The following is a 24240-nucleotide window of genomic DNA, read 5'->3' as shown; positions in this document are numbered from 1 at the left end:
AGCCTGACCACCCGATACCGTTAGTCGCCCCTTAGGGCAAGCATGCATGGTTGCTGAGGACCTATTCTAACCCGGATCTTCACGGGTTTCCTTGGTAGACACCGCCGGGGATCGAGCCACCCATGTGTTTATGAATCAACATTCACTATCAAAAAGTGATGATACCAGGTGTTCGAGAAAATGTGAGTGTGCTCAGCTCCAACGGTGCCACCCGTCACAAACACATACAAAGGCAAGTCAATTTTTCACCTAAAAAAAACTACGGGAATACGTTGTACAAATTAGAACTGTTGACGCGTCAAATTTAGAAATGATATATATTCGACTTCTCAAGAACTACTTGACGGATTTAACTGATTTTATCAGTGATTCGGACATCACGAGAGTCTAACGTGATACGGTTGCTTCAAAACATCCTTACTAATCACATGAATCATAGATTCATCTTGTGAATGAAAAATCCACTGGTAGTTTCAAGTTTCACGCTCATCAGACAACTTCAGCAGTTTAAAACAACATTTCTCTTGAACAGTTTGAGGGTTTGAGCTGGATTTGTTTCTATGTGTTTCTACAGGATATGTTAATATATTAATTCAGATATTATCATGTAATTTGTTTAAAAAAATGGAAATAACTGCAATGATGTTTAAATGTCCTCTGAAAAGACCAAGAAAGGTACAGGCATATGTGTGTCTTAGTTGCTAAGCACTAACTCCATTGTTGTATGCCATGCCAGAATACCACTTTAGAGATTAATCTGGGGACCTATTTGGATTAAACCTATCGCCATTGGGTGTGCTGTATATATATCTAGGATATTCTCGAATTTACCCACGTTACCCATACATGGTGATCGCAGCAGGGGCAGTGGGGAAGCCGAGTGGTTTAAACCTTCCTTCGTCAATCCGAAGGCCCGGGTTCGATTCCCCTACATGGATACAATGTGTGAAGCCCAAAAAGCGACGTAAAACCATAGTCAATCATCACAGCAATGCTCATCCTCAACTATCCAATGTAAAACTCCATTTCATTAACAGTATCATAATAGAATGGCGATACAATACATAGGCTAATCGAGGATGAACCACATTATATCGTATGCCATGCTATGCGTATTTGTTTGGTCTGTTTATATATATAAATATATATATATATATATATATATATATATATATATATATATATATATATATATATATATATATATATATATATATTTGAAAATACCTCGGTACATTGTCAATATATTGCCATAAACCTTTTATGGGATACAATACAGTACACCGATGGATACAATACATTACGAACGAAGTGGTACATGTTGTACTCTCAATTGTGTGGATCGATGCTCATGATATCAATCACTGGATTGTCTGGTCCAGACTCGATTATTTACAGACCGCCGTCATATAGCTGGAATATTGCGGAGTGCGGCGTTAAACAACAAACAAACAAACAAAACATGTTGTACAGTCATACACCGGTTATGGTTATTTGCACCAGGAAAAAGGTCATCTCAGTGTTTAAAATACCCGCCTGCCCGACAGTCCGAGACGATCTATTTTGCTGAAGGACGGTCAGTTTTGAAAAATTGCACGGCCAATGGTGGGGCTATTATTGCATTCCCTAAATTAGCTAAGCATTCTAGTTTTAATTCAGTGTGAGAGGTAACTCATCTGTAAACGTTAAACACAGTATTCAGTGTGTTAATGTCAATTTATTTTTAAGTCTCTGTCCTCATTGTCTTTTGGCCAAATGCTCGAAATTATCTAGTCAGTCTGGACAATTCTGGACTGAAAAGACTTTATCTGTCTGGTAACTTTGCAAAAGTCCGGTTGTCTGATTCAAATTTTGGGGGATTATGTACACTGGGTCTTCTGGACAAATTATTAGCAGAGACACTGCCGTTATTACCTCCCTTGATGCGATATTCTCACCTGTCCACGTCAAGTGCTTACATTACGCACGAGATACACTGCTACACACCACACAACAACTGGACTAGAGCTTTGTACTTCAACGTGGATACAAAAATCGATGCATGAAGGCTCTGCAACAGCTTTGCGTCTCACCAAACCACTGGGCAAACAAGAGTTACCTCCCCTGATGCGCTAATCCCATCAGAAAGTATTGATTATTTCCTTGGCACTGTTCGATGCTTACGCCATTAATAAGCATGTATCGGCGATGGCCGCCAAGTGCATGGTGATATGATATAGGTTCTATTTATATTGGTTGCGAATGCCAGATATTTAGTCTGTTGGTATGCATGTTTATTGTCGTCAGCACATCTTTGGATATGTGGTGTAGTGGCATCAATGGTTGACGTTCCTGTTGTGTTCCAATATCGACCAGAAGACGAATTTGGTTGAGTATTCATTCATAATTATCATTTTGCATGATGTATAGTTGTTTGGTTTAAGAATTTGCCTTTGTTGATATTGAACCTGACTTCAGACGGACAATTTCGGATACAGTGTGGCGATGGTTATAGTTTTTCCAGTCTAATGTCATTCGCTTGCCAGGGTAGTTTGGTAATGATAAGAGCAAATTAAAATCACTTCAGTGATAGACTAAATATTTCAAAACTCATGTGTGTTCATCTTACAGAGGAAAATAGTATCTTTGGCCTATTGATTTTTCAATCACTGGTTTTCCTGTTTGGACTTGATTACGCATAGTGTTCCAGATGGAATGTTGACCACGGCATAAAAACATTGTATCACTCCGAATTATATTAATTATTCCAAAAAGTAATAACATAACTAGCTGTTGTGAACTTATCTTGATCATGTGGATAAAAATATTACTGTTTATGAGTACAATCATCATCATCATCATCATCATCATCATCATCATCATCATCATCATATTTGAGAACTGTGTTTATGAATACAATCATCACCATCATCATCATTATCATCATCATATTCATCATATTTGAGAACTGTGTTTATGAATACAATCATCACCATCATCATCATCATCATCATTATCATCATCATATTCATCATATTTGAGAACTGTGTTTATGAATACAATCATCATCACCATCATAATCATCATCATCATCATTTAAGCTATCACAATCACAATTTGCTGGAGGTTCAAAACAAGAGCCAGATCTCATTCCCTTTTGTTAGTGAAATGTACTAATGTCTAATGTGCGTGTGCGTACTTAATTTCCTGAGTAACCCCCGATAATGCATGTTAATTTTCACGCTGGAATGCGATATACAGGTATTTGGACATTTGCCAAGAGGAGAACAGGTAATCACCATAAGTGCTGCAGACATTGTCTTGAGATGTCAGTATTAATTTCAGTATTTACTATCACAGAGTATGTACTTATAATGTTTTATTGTAGAAATATACATGTATATCAGCAGGGAATACTAGGAGTTGCAGGGTGTAGGCAGCTCAACAAAACTTGACATGCCAGGCGAATACAATCAAGTTGCACAATGAGTCTACATGTATTACAAACTTATAAAATCTTGAAATAATAATAATAATAATAATAATAATTATAATAATGAAAATATAAATACCTATGGAAAAGGAACAAGTAAATGGGAAAAAAGAAAGCATTTTGGAAGCATTTTTTGAGTAAGATTGTGTACAAGTGTACTATTTCCGCCTTGGGCACTTCTTCCAATCCTAGATAAATTCCGAGATTACAATATGTCATGTCATTATGAATCATTTCTGTAAGATTTTGGTTTGATTAATTTTTGTTGCATGGGGATGTGCATGCAGTTGTGTTTTCATTCTTTAATAATTCAGAAAATATGTGCAGTTGCTTCTGTACTGTGATATTTCAGCAGGAACAAAACAAAGGCGGGATGTGTTTTGTGATTTCTGTCCTAAAAATTATTTAGACATTACTGCACACTTGTTTTATGAAGAAACAGATAAAAAATTTTTTTATTATCTTTTTGTTTTATGAGTGCATAAATCAGTGTTTGAAATTAGGTATGAGAAAGAAGAAACTGTTGACATACAACTCAAGTCTTGAATAGCTGTAATACTGTTACAAATACTAATTGTCAAATTGATGCAAAGACTTGTATATATATTTCTCTGATATGAATTCAAAACAGTTTATATATATTTATAAAATGTCTAGAGTTACCTGCCCTTGCTATTTGAGGAGTCTGTGGGGAAATAGGATTGATGTGTTGTGGGATATCAATACAGATTTTCTAAGTGAGTGAGCATGGTTTTACACTGCAATATTCAGATGTCACGGTAGGGGACATCCGAAGTATGCTTTACACATCTGGAATTGCCTGTGGTGTGACAAGTGGACATTTTAACCATGCGGCTACCCAGCCCTCAGTGTTCTGTACTCTGATTGTATGAGTTGAATCCTGGTCTATAATGGATATATGGACTTGTGTTTGAGAGATGTAGACGAATGTTCACCTCTTTAAAATCCCATACTCCCCGGTAGCGCCACATGTATGTACAGTAATACATTTATCATCGACAAGGGTAAAATGATTATATTATGTGAAATATATGTCTGTGATAATAACATCAATCTTGTGACCACATAGAAATTGCTCAAAGTGTGAGCCGGATCAATTATGACGTGAAAAGCAAAGTGACGTTACATCAGACATTATGAAGACACTACACAGTAGGGCTGGGACGGGTAACTCGGGTACTCGGGTCGGGTGGGTTCTGAGTAGGACCCGGGTACCCACAGGACTACCCGGAACCGTGGTTAGTCACGGGATATATTGTTTAATGACGAAAACTTATTGTAGCTCAGTGATACACTACAAGTCGCTAATGTTCGCATTTCTCTCGAACGATGCACACATTCCTTTTGACTGTAAATGTTTGAGTAAAGATAAAGCTTCAGTCAACTTCGGTGAACCCATGATCTGATTGTTTGATGCATGTATCTAAATAGTTTTAGCCAGGGCTGTGGTAAAACAATTACCAATCAGACATTTTGTGCCCTTTTCTTGAGAGTTGCAGTGGGTACCCGGGTAGGGTCGGGTAATAGGGGGTCGGGTACCCGGGTAGTACACTTGGACTCGTCCCAGCCCTTCTACACAGGCAGGCTAACCGACTTGTGTGGGATTTAACAAGGAGCAACTGGCCAATCAGATAGCTAGAATCTATAACGTGAGGTGAAATGGGATTTAAGATTATTGCAAATATGTAGTGATGAGCATGTTTGGAGTGTGTGTATGACAGCTTGTTCTATCCGGACTAACGCCGTTGTTACTGCCAGCCCACTGAGATACCAGGCTGCAGTTTATCATGGATATCCCACTCCGACACAGTATACTGGCTCAGAAATGACCAATCCTTTCATCCCCTTAATGCCAAGCACCAGGTAGGGAAACAAAAAGTACCATATTCAACGTAATAAGCGCACTGCTGTAATAAGCGCCCACGGCGATATTTGCTAATATATTGGCTTGTGAACAATCCCAATTAGCACCCCTTCCGATTGATCTATGTACACAAGACTTATTTATTCGCGTATAATATGCACTCATGTGTTATATGCAACCTTAATTATGGGCAATTAAATTCTGGAAATATATATGTCGTACATGAACATTTCAGGCTGTCAGCATAAACCACGAAATTTATCTTTCAACTCTGTCTTTTTTCACCAAAATAATATTCTAATAAGAGCCCCCTACTTTTAATTTTGAGAGCGCCCTGGGCGCTTATTATGTCGAATACAGTATGTTTTTCGACATCTATTGGTATGACATGTCCAGGGTTTGAACCACTGACCTTCCACTCTCAGGGCAGACACCCTATCATCTAGACCATCTCCATGGTTTAGACTCTATAACAAGTACGCCGAAGACCCGGGTTCGATTCCCGACATGGGTACAATGTGTGAAGCCCATTTCTGGTGTCCCCCGCCGTGATATTGCTGGAATATTGCTAAAAGCGGCGTAAAACCATACTCACTCACTCACTCTATAACAAGTGAAGACAAATATGAATAGCTATGTGTTTACTATCCACAGTTTTGTCCCTGGAAAAGAATCATGAGTCGACGGCTGCCCTCCCAGGACAGCTTTGACGATGACCTTGGCGGTGGGTCAAACACCGCAGTAGAGAGCCGGAGATCAGTAGCATCGCCAGCCCTTCCCACCGCTGAGAGCATGGTGCAGAAACTGTCCCAGACTCTTTCCAAACTTCGAGTGAGTGAAGAGTACCTCTCTCAGGCCGCCTATGCCGACATTAAATACCTCTGGAACTTGTCCCGATACACACCCGACAGAGACATGAGGTCAAGGGTCATTGGAGGATTTGGCAAAGAAAAGTTTGTAGATCTGTTCCAGCAAATGTGGATAGCTGCTCAGAAAGAGGACATCTTTAATTCTGAGGTGTTGTACCCCTGGAAGAACTTGCGGAATTCTTTGTCAATTGTGTGGAATTGCTGTGACAGCTCGATGGCAGTGTGTGAACAGATGACTACGTCTGGCCTACTGCCTCAGATTCTAGAGTCTTTGAAGGAGGTCTCTGATACAAAGGACTACTTAGAAAATGACAGAAAACTATATTATATCAAAGCATTGTTTGGAATTTTACACAACTGTGTTAGAAATTATTCAGATTGTCATTCCGTTCTTATCAACTCAAATGGAATAGAGAGTCTCCATAATTTTACAACCTGTTCCCATCCGATGGTAAAGGCAAAATCTCTTATAATCATATCCTATTTAGTAGATGAGGAACAAAATGAAGTGATTAGTGCAAGTTCGGATACGCTGAAATTCATAGTGAATATTTTAAAAGAGAGCTTGACGTCGGTGGATCACTTTGCTGCCAAATATGGTATGAATGCTGTGGAGGTTGTGAAAGGGCTAAACAATATCGCTCACAATGACACTAACAAGGTGAAGCTTGTTGACTGTGGTGTTGTACCTTGTCTCCGATCCCTGCTGCTGTCTGAGTCCGATATGGAGAAAACATTGGCGGCAACAGGAATATGGGCTCTTTCATTTGCCAAAGAAAATAAAACTATTTTGAAAGAGGATCAAGAATGCATTAAAGGTACATAACTTAGACATCATTCATAAATCAATCTTGATGTATCTGAGTTAAAATCATTATACACCTGTGAAGATCTGGGGTAGAATAGGTCTTCAGCAACCCATGTTTGCCGTAAGAGGCGACTATGCTTGTCGTAAGAGGTGAGACTAACAGGATCAGGTGGTCAGACTCGCAGATGCATGTAATCATATCCTAATTGTGTGGATTGATGCTCATGATATTAATCACTGGATTGTCTGATCCAAACTCGATATTTACAGGCCTCTGTCTGGATTATAGCTGAGTGTGGCTCTAAACAACAATAAAACAAAGAAAGAAATATAATCATCATAATTTGATAAGATCACTTTGCTGAATAGATCCTACGTGGTTTGATGATCAGTTCAGTTGAACTTCATGGTACTCTTCCTTCTCAACATCATCTCCATCTCCATATCAACATCTTTTTAAAAATTGGCCAACCTGGTTTGTTTTCAATTACCGGTATATGATATATCAGGGATTTATCTAGGCCTTCTCAGAGTCCAATATTCAGCCCCAAGTGACATCAAATGTGAATAAATATTCCCAAATTACAAACCTCTCAACTCATGTTATATACTAGTATAATACTACTTATGTTGTGACTTTGTACAACTGACTTGGGTGCTGTTGGGTATGTCCAGATAATGAAGGAAACATTACTTGGTGACCATGATTCATTAATCCTGAACCTTGTTAATCAGGGAAGTTTCTCTGGGAATCATACTGTGAGTGAGTGAGTTGGGTTTAACACCACTTTGAACAGTGTTCCAGTTATATCACGGTGTGTCAGCTTGATGTGGGAGGAAATCCCATGATGCATGCCTTAGACATTCACCACTTTGGTGAAACCCACGAGCATGGGTATGGTGCCGACAAACCCAGAAACATACTCGGGCACAACCGGGCATATTGTTCTTAATAATGGAGTTTTTCTGTAAATAGAACTCTATGGGGATTCTTGGTTAGATTAGGTCCTTAGCAACCTATGCTTGGTCACAGGAGGCAACACATGGATCAGGTGGTCAAGCTCGGCCGAATAGAGTGGATGATTGCTCACAATATCAATAACTGATTGTCTGGTCCATCATATAGCTGCAATATTGCTGACTGTTGTGTTAGGCAAGAAACAAACACACTGTATACACCAGAGCTCTAGATCAGCTTTTGGTTATTTGGGTATTTTACCCAGGGGTTTGATTTTGATTGGGTATCCATTTTTAGAGGGTTTTCAAATTTGTTTTATCCACCTGTTTCTTGACATTTGGGTATTATATATATCTTGAAAACCTGTTTAGTAACAATCCCTGTAAATCATTTAAAACTAAATGAATAGTAGTGTACCTATCTGCTTGCAGCCCCCTCTCTGGGAAGCCATGTTTGTTTGCAAAATCAATCATTGTAAGAAAGACCCTGTTTTTTTAATCACCAATCAGCGACTGTTTAAAATACAAAAGGACTACGCATTGATATTCGTGTTTGTTTGTCGTACAAGTATTTATCACAATGTAACTGTCGGTAAGAGAATTTCGCTTTCAACTGATAAATATCGTTTTATCTAACAGTTGTAATATACCCATTAGTTATATTTGTCTGTATTTCAGTTTATTTAATGCATGTTTTACACAAATACACAGCTTATCTAGAGCTCTGTACTCACTGATTGTGTTCTCTTTACAGCTCTACAGAAACTGGCAAGATGTGAGGAGAAGTCCGTCAGCCATGCAGCAAGAGGTGCATTATGGGAAATATTTCATGACCAGCAGATGTCACTGGACCCAGGTACAGTTACTTGGAGGTCATTGGAATGAAACCATATTCATGTCAGTGTGGTTGATACAATTGGAGGTCATTGGAATGAAACCATATTTATGTCAGTGTGGTTGATACAATTGGAGGTCATTGGAATGAAACCATATTCATGTCAGTGTGGTTAATACAATTGGAGGTCGTTGGAATGAAACCGTATTTATGTCAGTGTGGTTGATACAAGTGGAGGTCGTTGGAATGAAACCATATTTATGTCAGCGTGGTTGATACAATTGGAGGTCGTTGGAATGAAACCATATTTATGTCAGCGTGGTTGATAAAATTGGAGGTCGTTGGAATGAAACCATATTTATGTCAGTGTGGTTGATACAATTAGAGGTCGTTGGAATGAAACCATATTTATGTCAGTGTGGTTGATACAATTGGAGGTCGTTGGAATGAAACCATATTTATGTCAGTGTGGTTGATACAATTGGAGGTTGTTGGAATGAAACCATATTTATGTCAGTGTGGTTGATACAATTGGAGGTCGTTGGAATGAAACCATATTTATGTCAGTGTGGTTGATACAGTTGGAGTTCGTTGGAATGAAACCATATTTATGTCAGTGTGGTTGATACAATTGGAGGTTGTTGGAATGAAACCATATTTATGTCAGTGTGGTTGATACAATTGGAGGTCGTTGGAATGAAACCATATTTATGTCAGCGTGGTTGATACAATTGGAGGTCGTTGGAATGAAACCATATTTATGTCAGTTTGGTTGATACAATTGGAGGTCGTTGGAATGAAACCATATTTATGTCAGTGTGGTTGATACAATTGGGAAGGTAGATTTACAACATCAAAGTATTATATATTCATAACCCAGAGTGAGGATTGACTTGAAAATATGAAAGACTGTAAAGTACAGTGTATAATATTCCCTTTAGTCACATTTGTATGTACAAGAAGCAGAGTAACAAATGTCATATTTGGGATAACGCTTTCTTAGTAAGGTTCAGATTCGAGTACTTTTGGGGTTGAGTCTCATCCGGGATTCGATGCCAGAGTGAGGCACCTAATCGCCAGCACACAAAATCTGCGATCTCACCCACTCAGCCACCAAACTTCTACAAAAATGAAAGTCCGACAATTGGTAGTCTAGATCACGTACTTTGTGTACCCCTCTGACAAGTGTAAATTGGCATGGCTCCCATGGCCAAAAGCTATAAGTACACAATGCCATTTAGAAAGTGGTCAAACCCAAACTGACAGAGTGAGGCACCTAATCGCCAAAAATGAACCCAAAAAGTATGTTTTGGGTCTCCAGACCTCGAGGCCAACACCCCACATGTGATGATATACATATATATTACCTGTTTTGTGTCTCCAGACCTCGAGGCCAACACCCCACATGTGATGATATACATATATATTACCTGTTTTGGGTCTCCAGACCTCGAGGCCAACACCCCACATGTGATGATATACATATATATTACCGTATTCGACGTAATAAGCGCCCAGGGCGCTCTTAAAATTAAAAATAGCGGGCTCTTATTAGAATTTGGGTGAAAAAAAACCAGAGTTGAAAGATCGTAAATTTCGTGGTTTATACTGACAGCCTGAATGATACAAAAGAAGTCTGTGCGTATTTTGCACGACAAACATATTTTTCCAGAATTGAATTGCCCGTAATTATGGGTGCAAATAACACACGAGAGTGTATTATACACGAATAAATAAGTCTTGTGTAAATTGATTAATCGGAAGAGGCGCCAATTGGGATTGTTCACCAGCTAATATATGGGCGCTTATTACGTCGAATACGGTACCTGTTTTGTGTCTCCAGACCTCGAGGCCAACACCCCACATGTGATGATTAGTTACCAATGGGATGCTCAGGATGTCATGATCAAGGTCAAGGACAGACTGAGGCAAGCTGGCTTCAAAGTCTGGATGGATGTGGAAAATATGAGTAAGATGATGTTAAGACGCAATAACGTCCATGTATGTATTCTGTTTAACTTCTACTTAAGTGATAAACTGACAGATTCTCATTAAAACATAAGATTTTATATAACTATGTTTTTCTTTTAATTGTATAGCGTTTGCCACACTATAACAGTTGGAAAAATATTGATGTAGCTGAGATATATTCATTCTTAACTTCACTGAATCAGGCTAATCCGTGAAATGGCAGAACAGATGAAATATATGAAAGTAGCACTTATTTGGCCAAAATAGGCCAGACCAATTTCATAACATGTGTTACAGACTTTTATCACAAATATAAACTGAAACATAATAATTGTGAATAAAAAGAGTGCCATGGTGGCCATATTGAAAATCAGATATGAATCTATTGAGTTGACTGGTTGATCTGTAACACAAGTAATGAAAGAGGAATAACGTATTGAGATATCCCACACTGCAGTATCTATGCAGGTGGGTCGACCCTGGAGGCGATGGCGCTGGCAGTGGAGAAGGCGGCAGTGGTGCTCATCTGTATGTCCGAAAAGTACAAGCAGAGTCCCAGCTGCAGGACTGGTACCAAGAGTCCTGTTACTTAAACAGTTACTGTAAAACGTGAAATTAATGCGAGCGTGAATTAAATGCGAAAAATGCCAGATGTCTTTGCTCGCATTATTAAACATCGCATTTATATCAACAATAAGACATTTTGGATAGCAGAAATACCAACTTAGACATACGCTGAAAACAAACAACTATGTATTCCACTGTTTATTGAGCAGCACTTGTAACAAGTACATAAACAATGTCATTCAAACACTAATTACATCCTGTGAATTGATACTGCTGGGGTGAAGACAAGCGTTCTACTATCTCATGTCATCACTTATCACACCTGCAAGTCCAGACAGACGCCACCCAACATGGTGTCTTTGCTCTTTGCGACTGCATGAAAGGCCGACACAAGCCAGCGCGCACGTATTATTTTAGCTGAAGTACTCAACTCAGCACTAATAAGCGGTGCTATTTGGTGTGTGATTGGATTAATGTAAGGTTGGATTAAGGTGAGGATTCTCCTGTAAACCTGACAGAGGACGTTTTGTTTAGATATAAATCCACTGATGCTTGAGAGGAGGGGGTGTCGCATTCATATTGAGTCGCATTTTTGGCAAGCGGCCAGCAGTCGCATTCTTTTGGAGACGCATTAATTTCACGTGTTACAGTAATTGTTGCACCGTACAGGGCTCCATTTAGCTATATGAAACATGCACCAGTGCAACCTGTTATTGAAAAATGCAACCTAATATTTATGTATACATGCACTAAGTGCATGTCAAAACATTTTTAAAAATTGTGTCTAACCTTACATGTTAACACAACATCCACCCTCAAACACTTGAATGCATCTCAGCTTATTTTCTATTCTAAGTCAGTAACTCCTTTTTATGTGTAATTTGTTTTGCTTTTTTGGTCTTGTGGGTACTTAAAGATTTCTTTTCAACATTGGAAAGTTTATGGGTACAGGGTGCAATCTGGTTTTGTCTTGTGCAACTTGGTTTTAATGTCAACATGCACCTCGTATATTGGTTTGAAGTATGTACCAGTTTTTTTTTTTTACACATACATATTTCGTGCTGTCATCTTGCAAAAGTAGGGGCGGTCAGGTAGCCTGGTGGTTAAAGCGTTTGCCCGTCACACCGAAGATCCAGGTTCAATTCCTGACATTGGTACAATGTGAGAAGCCCATTTCTGGTGTCCCCCAACGTGACATTGCTGGAATGTTGCTAAAAGCGGCGTAAAAACCATACTCACTCACTCTTGCAGAAGTAAATCCCTTGTCCAAATCTAAGGACATTTTATGCTGATCATTTTATAGTGCCCATGATTTTACCCAAATAACTTTCCAAATCAGTTGTATCAATATGATCTGCATATAAACAAGGTTCTCCTTGTCAAAGGTTCTGCACACAACTCTGCTTGATGACCTTGATCAGCAGTGGGCTGGTAGCATCCTACACAAGGACCTTGTCCACATCTTCTGATTGTTGTGAGATATTCCAGATCTGTTCAATTTAACGTCCTTTATACCCATATAGTACCTGTGCTATTGATTTAGCAACAAGTGAACAACAGGTTGCTAATTTTGATGTGAATCATCTTCTCCAGAATCTGAGTACATCTTCCGTCTGCGAAAGGATATAATACCGCTCCGTCTACAGTCAAAGTTCGTGCCAGATGGCTGGCTGGGGATGCTTGTGGGGTCAAGGTTGTATTTTGACTTCAGCCAGGGAGACATGGTTGACAAACAGATGATAAAACTCTACCGTGAGTTGGGCAACAGAGGCAAGATCAGATCCACCAGCATTCATGACTTAGCAGATGGTGAGCATGTGATGAAGAATCAAGCTAAAGGTTTTGAAAACAAGAAAATAAAGTGAGCGTGGCTCACTAATACCCCCGACCCACCTAGTGAGTCAGTAGTTTCAAATTAATAAGCGAGGATAGGGTTAGGGTTTGAAAAATTCATAAAAATGGAAAATTGATGTACAAGCCCATTCAGCTTGTTGACGCATATTCCGCTGACAATGAAACACAACAATATGAATATTTCATTTTTCCCTTTCCTACGTGTTCGTATCGTTATCTGTCGCGTAGTTGTCCAATTTTCGATCACGAACGTTGATACAACCTAATTTCGTTTATCCGGCATACTCCTTAATCCGACATAATCATATGCAACCAACAATGTCGGATTAACGGGACTTGACTGTATGTAGATGAAGTAAGTATCTTTCAAGAAATCTAATGTCTTACACAACAAATACAGCTGTTATCATGTACCCTTTGGTTAGAATTCATTTGTTGTAAAGCCCAAAAGATTCACTTTATTGATATTACTGTGTGGAATTTTAATAGGACAAGCATGTCCACGTCAAATGTGTAATACAGTTGATAGATATACTTGTGTATTGTTGTAGGTATGTTCATGTCATCCAGTGGCTCAAGTCTGCTGACCGACTCTCTTAGCCAATCAATAAGTTGCTGGACAAGGAAGGAAGTTGCTGATTGGCTGTCAGCCACGGGATTTGATCATGTGAAAGAAAGGTATATGCACACTATCATATATTATTATTAAATATATTTATAAGACTAAAACACTCAAGTACACGTCAATTCAATAATGATATATTCAGCCTTTGTGGTCTAGTGAATAGAGTGTCAGCCTGGAGAGTGCAAGGTTGGTGGTTCGATCCCCCTTTGTTTCATACCAAAAGACATTGAAAGATGGTACTTGTTGTTACCTTGCCTGGAACTTGGCATGAATGGTATAAAACAAGGTCCCGTCGGCAGGTGGTGATGTCACCTCCAAAATTGAGCTATGGTGGCCAATGTATCCACATCTTCCTGAGGCAAGGGCGTTAACAGACTATGAAAGTCCAGTTTCCACCCTTGCTGAACAAGGCTGGAATTCCGGAGTTACACTTTGGCTTGACTAACGAGTCTATGCCAAGTCCAAACAAAATCACGTAACAAACTAAACATCAAAACAACATGGATTTCAATGTGCAGATTTGCAGGATTTGCAAAGCATGTGTATCGCCAACTTCGCGTCAACAGATATTTTGCAAATCTTTTCATGTGTTTAATCAAGGTGCTCAAGTTATTTGATGCACATCCTGAGGTAAGATCTGTTTTTATTAAGTATAGATCTTGATTATCAATCAGTTTGTCTTGACTGGGTGACGCCATTTTGTTTGAAGCAAATGAAAGTGATATGAGAGGTGGAATCTGATTGGAGTGAGTGAGTGAGTTAATGCTTTACGTCACATCGGCAATATTTCAGCCATATCGAGTGAATCTGATTGGTCAATAGGAGAGACATAGAAGGGACATAACTCGTATTGAATAACCATTGGTTACGCTATGATTGAGCCTGGAAATTCCAGTCTCGTTCGGCAAGGGTGGAAACTGGACTTTTATAGTCAAACACTCTTGCCTCGAGAAGATGGTATATCCAGGGATTTATCATAGTACAAATGAGATTATGTTCACTAGATAATGGAAATGGACTAACAACTGGCAACTATGTCATGATATTTGTCTCTGTTAACATTATGTTTAATACAAAAAACAAAAAACTGCAGGATGTCCTATTCTTTCCCAGGTTCTCCGATTTTGATGGAGGCTTACTCTTTGAGCTGAAGAAACTACAGAAAAATGCACCAGAGTTCTTCTACACAAACCTCAAGGCAGAAATAGGACTAAAATTCTGTGATGTTCTGAGATTCTCAAGGGCTTTATCAATGCTGTGATATGTTAAACTTGCTACTATATGTATACTACATGTCAAACAGGTAACAGCTTTGCCAAAAGGTCACTCAAATCAGTGTTTGATGTGGAAAGTAGATTTTCAATGCAATATTATCAAAATGAACATAGTATATATGCAATCATGCAGGGAAAGAATGTTGTGTTTGTCTTATTGTTTGTTTGTTTGTTTGTTGTTTAACGCCTCACTCAGCTGTATTCCAGTTATATGAAGGTAGTCTGTAAATATTCAAGTTTGGATCAGACAATTCTGTTATTGATATGGTGAGTATCGATCCATGCCATTAGGGTATGACACGCAATAAAACCAAGTCACCAAGTCGACCTGATCCATTTGGTTGCCTCTTGCGACCAGTGAAGGTTTGCTGGGGAGCAATCCCAACCCTGAACCCACACGGGGGTAGAGAATGTTGTGTGTCGGTATCAGCATCAGGATTTTATGAGCTGAATGAAAAATGCCAGTGACACATGTCATCATTACAAGAAACAAAGACACATCTGTGGGAGGCAATTACATCTGTCTTGTGACCAGCATCACCCTTTTGAGCATGGTATTATAACTCAAAGCTTGACCATGATGACTTGTGGTGTCATAACAAACACATCTTCCCGAGGCAAGAGCGTCTACTAACCTTTTTATCAAAGTCTTGTTTCCACCCTTGCCACATCAAACCCACTTTCCTGTGCTAAATATGTTTGGACTATTGCACATATCAATAGTCCAATCAAAGAACATTTTAAAAAAATCAACATCCATAATCGGTGTGCTTTACCACTGCCTGTCTTTGTTGACACGAATGTGTCTTTTCATCCTTTAAACCCCAAACGATTGCCTATGTTTTCGTGTCAGGGATGAAATCGTGAATATTTTCATTATCTGATCAACTAGGTCGTCGCCTATGGTAGTCGCCATCTTTGTGAAGCTATACGAGATAAGAACAGCGATCTTATTGGAAATCACGTTTTCATTGCAAGGGGCATAACTTTTGATCTACGAGAGGTGGCACAAGGGTCGAGCCAAGAAAAGTGACTCTGATGTGGCAAGGCTAGAAACTAGTCTTTGATACAGGCTAGTGGAGTGTGAGTGAGTGAGTTGGGTTTAATGCCACTTTTAACAGTCTTACAGTTATATGGCGGCATGTCAGCTTAATGTGGGATGAAAGCCCGAAGTGATGCAGGTCTCGGACGTTTACCTCTTCCGTGAAACCCACGAACATGGGTATGGTGCCGACAAACCTAGAAACATAATCAGGTCGAATTGGGATTCGAACCCACAATCATAGGTTTCTGGTGTGCCCAAGGGACGCAACTCTGCACTTGTGAGTGACAATCGTGGTCTTATCTACTATTGCAATAGTACTTCATTACCTCATAAAAAAAAACAACATTTGCGCTACTAATGCAATAGTTGTTCCCTAATGTCATGGACTGGTACATCCTGCATTTCTCAAGCATCAACTTCCAAGCATGTGTTCTATCTGAAGTACTGTCGGAAATGTGTTTTGCCTGATAAAACAAGATAGAATGTTTCACAGACTGTTGCTATTTAAATATCAAGTAACTACCAATCTAACTACACGTGGTTTGAAGTATTTCAGTCACATTTAAGGAGTCCTATTGACAATTTTACAGGAGAAAAATTCTAACAAAAACAGCAAGTTCAGATTTATTCTAAGTCCAATGAGGGAGGTCTGAGACTGGAAATATGAGCATGCGACTCTATTAATAATTCCGACAGTACTTTAGTCAAGTACTACAGAGGTGAGGTGAGGTGAAATGGTTTAATGTCACGTCCAAGATTGTTGCACTTATATAGCGACATGTTTCTTTTGTCTAGCTGCTTGTACTAGTCCGGACTAATGCTGATTTTTATAGTGCCCGTCCACTGAGATACCATGCCTCGTCACAAAGACACAAACTTATAGTTTCACACAGGGCACTAAGTGCAACATCCAGACTGAGGCTGGAAATTGGTAGGGAGAGGGGAGCATATCAAGCCAGGCCAAATGTGGCCTTCCATGGCAGTCAGGATCGGGGATCGCCAAGTGGTGTTTCGTCAGCAGGCTGCAAACCGGTTTTGATTCCTCACTTCGTACAGAGATATTGTTGGAATGTTTCTAATATTGATTCGCTAAACTATTTTCAAAATTGCTCAGGGTTTCATGGCTTTTGACACAAGCTCTCCTTTTGTTTTTTTTTAATATCTTTTCAAACTACTCTGTATTTTAATTCTTTTGTTCAAGCAGTGCTGGGAGCACGGACGGCCCAGTTGTCTAAGGCGCTGCGATTCTCTTTGCAGAGTTGCGTCCCTTGGGCACGCCCGAAACCTATGATTGTGGGTTCGAACCCGGTTCTCCCTGATTATGCTTCTAGGTTTGTCAGCACCTTGTCAGCACCTTACCCGTGCTTGTGCTTGTGGGTTTCGTGGTAAACGTCTGAGATCTGCATCACTTTGGGCTTTCCTCACACATTAAGCTGACATGCCGCAATATAACTCCAATACTGTTAAAAGTGGCATTAAATCCAACTCACTCACTCACTCACTCAAGCAGTGCTATAAGAGAATGAAACTGATGTGAAGGCATTGGGTAAATTATAAAAAAAACCTGTAAATGCAACATAGCTATCGTGTATAATAGATAAATTATTTTAACAGCTGTACCAATATATTTGCCTATATTTTCTGTGTTATGATTTTCCACTGTCAATAGTCCTAACACTGTATCGTCACGATATGGCTGAAATATTGCCGATGTGACGTAAAGCATTAACTCACTCACTCACTCTAACACTTTATTTATGTTGATCACAGTTATACTTTTTACATAGTGTCTTGTTCATAGTTGTCATTATACTGGTGGAAACGAATAAAGAAACAATGAAAAATATTGGGAAATAAGCTTTACTGTCAATACATTTGAAATAGCGCGCATACAATTTCAACACGTCAGAATTAAATGTTGAGATGTGTTTGTGTACACTGTTTCCAACACGTATTTGGTAGGCAAGGCTGGGAACCCATGATAGCATATCATGTTACTGCATCAAAACTAAGTGTTCCCTTATCCATTTCCATCAGTATGTAAGAGTGATTATTATACCCCTGACAAAATGTCGGGGGTATATAGTTATACCAAGGTTTCGTCCGTCCACGGAAAACTTTGTCTGCACGATTTCTCTTAAACTATTCAGGGGATTCATCTCAAACTTAGTACATATAATCTGTGTCGTATGGAGGGGGTGCAGTCAAAAGAAAGAAAATTGTTTTTATTAATTTTCCATTTTTTTATGAATTTTTCAAACCCAAACGTCCGTCTGAAAACTTTGTCTGCACGATTTCTCTTAAACTATTCAGTAGATACATCTCAAACTTAGTACATATAATCTGTGTCATATGGAGGGGTGCAGTTAAAAGAAAAAAAATGTTTTTATTAATTTTCCATTTTTTTATGAATTTTTCAAACCCAAATGTCCGTCTGTAAATGTTGTCCGCGCGATTTCTCTTAAACTATTCAGTGGATTCATCTCAAACTTAGTACATACAATCTGTGTCATATGAAGGGGTGCAGTCAAAAGAAAAAAAAAGTTTTTATTAATTTTCCATTTTTTTATGAATGTTTCAAACCCTAACCTCCGTCTGAAAACTCTCAGATATTGGAGTCTAGGGGGAACCCTTCCTAACCCTATCCTAGCTATTTAATTTGTAACTACTGACACACTAGGCGGGTTGGGGGTATTAGTGAGCCACGCTCACTTTTGCACTTGTTATTTGTCCAATTAATATTCTGTACTCAATTATTGTCTCTGTATGCTCAAAAGAAATGTTCACACGTATTTTGTTTTGTATAATAAAAAGCTTTCAGTCACAATCTTGTATTTTGTAATAATTAAAAGAAATGTCAAGATTTCATATTTTGGGAAGATCAATTTAAAACCATTATTTTACATATTTTTTGGCCAGGATTTCAAGATGAATGTGGGCAAATGAAAAGAAATAAGATATCAACATTGTGCTGGGGTAGGTTACTTTTGAAAAAAAGGCGCAATAAAGTGAAACATGAGAGCTATATCTTACCAAGAGTGGCCGGATTCCACACGGATCTGTTGATACCTGTAGCATCATGAGTGGCAATACAGTAATTGTCATCTTTTCATTTGAGATTTGTCTCCATGTTTGTCATCTTGACTGTAAAACATACAATTTTTTACAGCAAATAATTAGCGACAGTTTACCCAAGGAGTGGGTGAATGAAGTTGGTTAACGACGCTTTAAACAGTATTCCAGTTATATCATGGCATGTCAGCTTAATGTGGGAGGAAAGCCCAAAGTGATGATTGCCACTCTGTGAAACCCACAAGCATGGGTAGGATGCTGACAAACCTAAAACATAAACGGGGTGAACCGGAATTCAAACCCACGATCTGCACATCTAAAGCAGCTCATTGGACGACTGGGTGACCCTTGACCCCTGTTCACCCATGACATTTTTGAGAAATTCCTTGTTGACCAAGTGACAACTGAAGCCTCCTGCACTGGGTGACCCTTGACCCCTGTTCACTCCATTCGTCACCACTCGCCCCTTTCCGTAACCTGCAAGAAGACTTGTCCCCCTTTCGATGAATGTTCTGTGCGAAAATACGACAAACCAATTGTAACCGATTTTAGTGTGGAGGCAACATCAGAGGTCCAAGACACTGGTTACGCGGTGAGAACGTTTTATTCCGGTCAATTAACACACCCTGAAACAATATATCATTCAATATATACAGCGTCATACAATATACTTGAGGCTTAAAAACAGTCCATTACACAAATTAGGTGTAACATAAATGCCATTTGTATGACAATACAACAAGGGGAGATAATTCCTTGACTAACTCATATCTTCAAAATATCTTCAAATTAAATATGACACAGACGTCTTAATGCAATACGCATATCAAATGGAATAGATGTGATACTCCGTATCACATATACACACGAGAATGCAAAATAACATAGTTCCTACCCGGTGTTTGGCACTAGGGTGCACACGATGTTCACCAAGCTCCACCAAGCCAGATATACCAAGCGTACCTAAAATCTGTGTAAACAATATGCAACATTAATTCTACAGTAACTACAAATCAACATATCTATTATCATTACAAACACATGGAACACATCAAAACAACTTAGGCTAAAATCACATTCGTACTTACATTCACATATACACTATTCTTCCTCTCATATATGAAATCAGTCAACCAATCACTCAAACATGAATTATATGAGTTATTTGATAGTTTTTGTATTAATTCTATACTCTGAAATATACTAAAACCTGACTAAAGTGTTATTTACATTTAGGTTAGATTTACCATTGTTAAGGTTGAATTTACTGGTTTTATTTAAACCCACACAATAGAAATATAACATATAAAGTGTACACACTCATAAACCAATGTAAAAGATTAAACTAACCTGTGAGGTATTTGCATCTGTTTATGACTCCATTGCAATCCTGATGGTGCAAAGAGTGAATGTGAAGTGCAGATTTGAATTAGGAAAGAGATCAAGAGTTTGAATGATCCAATCGGTGTTCATTAAATCAGGCCATGTAATAATGTGGTAGCCCTACCTATCTACCCTTAATCATATTAGAATGAAACTAACTATAGAGCTAATAATAGACCCAACCTTCTGTGTCCTTATAATCATAGTCTGTATCAAAAATGACCAAACCTGTTGATAGAAAAAATACATTCATTAGTTAAAATCGGAAATAATATACCTGCAATTCCTAAAGGAATTGTCATTATACAAATATCAATGCAACGCTTAAATGACTTAAAACTGATATTTACATAACTATATAATACAATAATATGTATCTGCTAGACAATCAGAATGCGCACATGATTTCAAGTTCTTCGTCAAAGAATCCCTTAGAAATAATTTTTGATTTTACATACGTCTTGCATCTAAAAATATACCCAAGACACAGTTACATGTGTTCAATCATACTGTATTATTCCGCATGTCCCATGTATATATATACCTGAAAATCCAAACCAAGAAACATGAAGTAATAATGATATCATTTATTCATCCAAAACAAACAGACCTGCTTGTTTACAGGTGACACTGATACACCTGTGATATTGCTGACTGCGGCAGCATAATTCAACACTCACTCACTCACTTATTCATATGCAGTTGGAGAATGTGGACTTGGGGCTGTCATTTTGTCATGGTGCATTGATTAGGTCAATAATACACAACATTTTATGTACTGTAATCAACTTGATATGCACTCAGGACATTTCAAACATATGGAAAAAAATGAAGGGTCCTATCTTTGGATACTGTCTGATGTGCGGACATTTAATAACAAGACGTGTTTGCAAGTACTTCAAAATACAGGAGCAGAGCCTTCACCAGCATTTCCTCAGCTCCCAAAGTATTATAATGTCTACTTCCAGTCTAAGGAAGTGAATATATGGATGTCAACTTCTTTAATATGAGGAACACAACGTTTCGGAGTATGTGCTTACTCCTTCATCAGGTGAAATGTTCCTCATAATAAAGAAGTTGACATCCATGTATTCTGTTCCTTATGTGTATCACTTCTAAATGCCTTTCAAAGACCTGATACCTGATCGTGATCAAAACACCTTCAGATGAAAACATTATATATCAAGTCTCAGGATTGCACAAATGAAAGTACAGCAGCAACTGCCATGAATGATGCAACCATATTCCATAATAACCTAAAAAATGGCCTTGACCTTTGATAGACATGGACTTGAACAGATACATGTTGATATAAAGTTTCATCCCTGTTGAGGTAACTATGACTTTGACCTTGGTAGAACTATGACTACATTGCACAATGACCTCAAAGTTGACCGTGACCTTTCACATAAATGCAACTGACATGATGTGGTAGGATTTGTTAAGAATAATGTAAATATAAAGTTCCATGACTTTAGATGTATGAATGCTTCAGAAACTAAGAATTACTTAACAATGGTTTACAAAAAACAGACTGCTGACTTCAGTCAAATCTTAACAAAAACTTTTTTTTTTAAACAGATCCATCGTAGAGAATGTATATATACCAAGTTTATGACAAATAAAACATTTTTCTATCATCAATTTCACTATTGACCTTTTCATGTGTGCCAAAAGAATTCCCCAGGAGCTCTTGGAAGATGTTCATGGAAGAATAGCCTCTATAGCCAATAGTTTTTGTCGAGCCATTGAAAAATCAGCAGTGGCGATGGTCAAAACCTTTAAGCAGTCATGTTTTATGGAGCTCCTAATAACAAATGTTTAAAATTTAAAAATTCCAGTCCAGTAAACATGTTTTCGCACTTAGCTTTGATGTAGTGGATACTGTAAATCGTGAAAGTAATGCGTCTCCAAAAGAATGCAAACGCTGGCCCCTTGCCAAAAATGCATATCAATATGAATGCGACACCCCCTCCTCTCAAGCATCAGAGGATATGTTATCTTAAGAAAATGTCCTCGGTCAGGTTTACAGGAGAATCCTCACCTTAATCCAACCTTACATTAATCCAATCACACACCAAATAGAACTGCTTATTAGCGCTGAGTAGTGTACATCTGCTAAAACAATGCATGCGCGCTGGCTCATGTCGGCCTTTGACGCAGTCGCAAAGAATGTGTTTGAATGACATTGTTTATATACTTGTTACAAGTGCTGCTCAATAAACAGTGATGTGGAAAACATAGTTGTTTGTTTTCAGCGTATGTCTAAGTTGGTATTTCTGCTAAACAAAATGTCTTATTGTTGATATAAATGCGATGTTTAATAATGCGAACCAAGACCACTCGCATTTTCGCACTTAATTCACGCTCGCGTTAATTTCAAGATTTACAGTATTTACTTGATCTACTTGTAGTACAGATTACTTTAATTGTAAAATGAACAGGAGGTGTGTATAGCAGGATAACTGATTAAAAAAACGATGGTTGCGATTAAATTTTTGTTTAACACATAAGCAAATATTTAACACTCTCAAATCTATGACGTCCAGGATGGAACCAGACTGAACCTTTGATATTATTTCAACAACCAAAATAATGCATGAAACAATGCCAGTAAGCAGGTACTACATACTACCAATTCCATGCATGCATGCACTCTTTTGGGTAATATAAAACTGATAATGCACTCTCAAGATTATTACACTTTAAAAACAATCATTGGAATATAAAAATATAACGTGGGCAACATAACACCAAATATTACTACATATAATTAAGTACAACTGTTTTGTTTTCTTGTTTTACAGGTGGGTCATTTGCCTGAGGCATGGGAATTAACTGACCATAAAAGTCCAGTGTCCACCTTTGCCAAACAAGGCTGGAATTATGGAGTTACATTCTGGCTGGAGTCTATGCATAGTCCAATCAAAATCGTGTAACGAACTACATGGATTTCAATGTGCAGATTTCGGTTGACTGCAGCGTTAGCAAAGCATGTGCACCCTCAACTGGGCATCAACAAATATTTTGCACATATTATCATGTTGTTAATCAAGGTGCTCAAGTGATTTGATGCACTTCATGGAACAAGACCTGTTTTATTACAATACAGATCATGAATATCGATCAGATTGTTTTGACTGGGCGCCGCCATTTTGATTTTGTTTGAAGCAAATGCATGTGATATGAGTGATGGATCTGATTGGTCAATAGGATGGGCATAGAAAGGAAATAACTCATAATAGCCACTGGTGGAAATTCCAGCCTAGTTTGACAAGGGTGGGAACTGGAACTATATCATCAGTTAACTCCCTTGCCTTGAGAAGATGCAGGTACAACTGATTTGTTTTCTTGTTTTATAAGGGGCCTGCCCTGCAAGTACAGAAGCTTACCTATTTACATGATTAACATTTTTAACAGTTTGTTGAGGCATTTTAATTTTACCAGGATGACCAAATTTCAGATACAACAGACTTATATACTACTCAACTTTTGAAAGGGATAATGAGGTATGTCATTCTATTTAAATATACACTTGACGTGAGATTCAGTTTTGTGTATCATGGAAAGATAGATATATCCCTATCAAAAGTGGATTAGTATATACTGTTTTCGACGTAATA

The 24240-nt window shown here is 38.3% G+C and overlaps 1 protein-coding gene across 2 annotated transcripts; it reads left to right on the top strand.

Annotated features, from left to right (window-relative positions):
* Positions 1-2190: 2190 nt before the first annotated feature.
* LOC139465307 (uncharacterized) lies at positions 2191-16093 on the top strand. Of its 2 annotated transcripts, none has more exons than XM_071246993.1 (8): positions 2191-2367; positions 6012-7044; positions 8746-8847; positions 10670-10795; positions 11266-11367; positions 12958-13173; positions 13770-13896; positions 14957-16093. In XM_071246993.1, exons 2-8 carry the CDS (start codon positions 6033-6035, stop codon positions 15102-15104), a joined length of 1833 nt encoding a protein of 610 aa, XP_071103094.1. In that variant the 5' UTR covers positions 2191-2367; positions 6012-6032; the 3' UTR covers positions 15105-16093. The 2 variants fall into 2 exon arrangements, with proteins under 2 accessions (XP_071103094.1, XP_071103095.1); XM_071246994.1 differs by lacking the exon at positions 2191-2367 and adding an exon at positions 3982-4024.
* Positions 16094-24240: the final 8147 nt, after the last annotated feature.

The sequence above is a fragment of the Haliotis cracherodii genome, unplaced genomic scaffold, assembly GCF_022045235.1.
Source record: "Haliotis cracherodii isolate W230 unplaced genomic scaffold, xgHalCrac1.p SCAF_18, whole genome shotgun sequence".
In the NCBI taxonomy this organism is placed as follows: domain Eukaryota; kingdom Metazoa; phylum Mollusca; class Gastropoda; order Lepetellida; family Haliotidae; genus Haliotis; species Haliotis cracherodii.
This window is presented reverse-complemented; position numbering and strand designations above follow the sequence as displayed.

Coding starts and splice junctions, on each gene's coding strand:
- LOC139465307 (XM_071246993.1), top strand. CDS start 6,033: ATGAGTCGACGGCTGCCCTCCCAGGACAGCTTTGACGATGACCTTGGC. Junction 11,368..12,957: donor GAGTCCCAGCTGCAGGACTG/GTACCAAGAGTC, acceptor CATCTTCTCCAG/AATCTGAGTACATCTTCCGT. Junction 13,174..13,769: donor CATTCATGACTTAGCAGATG/GTGAGCATGTGA, acceptor GTATTGTTGTAG/GTATGTTCATGTCATCCAGT.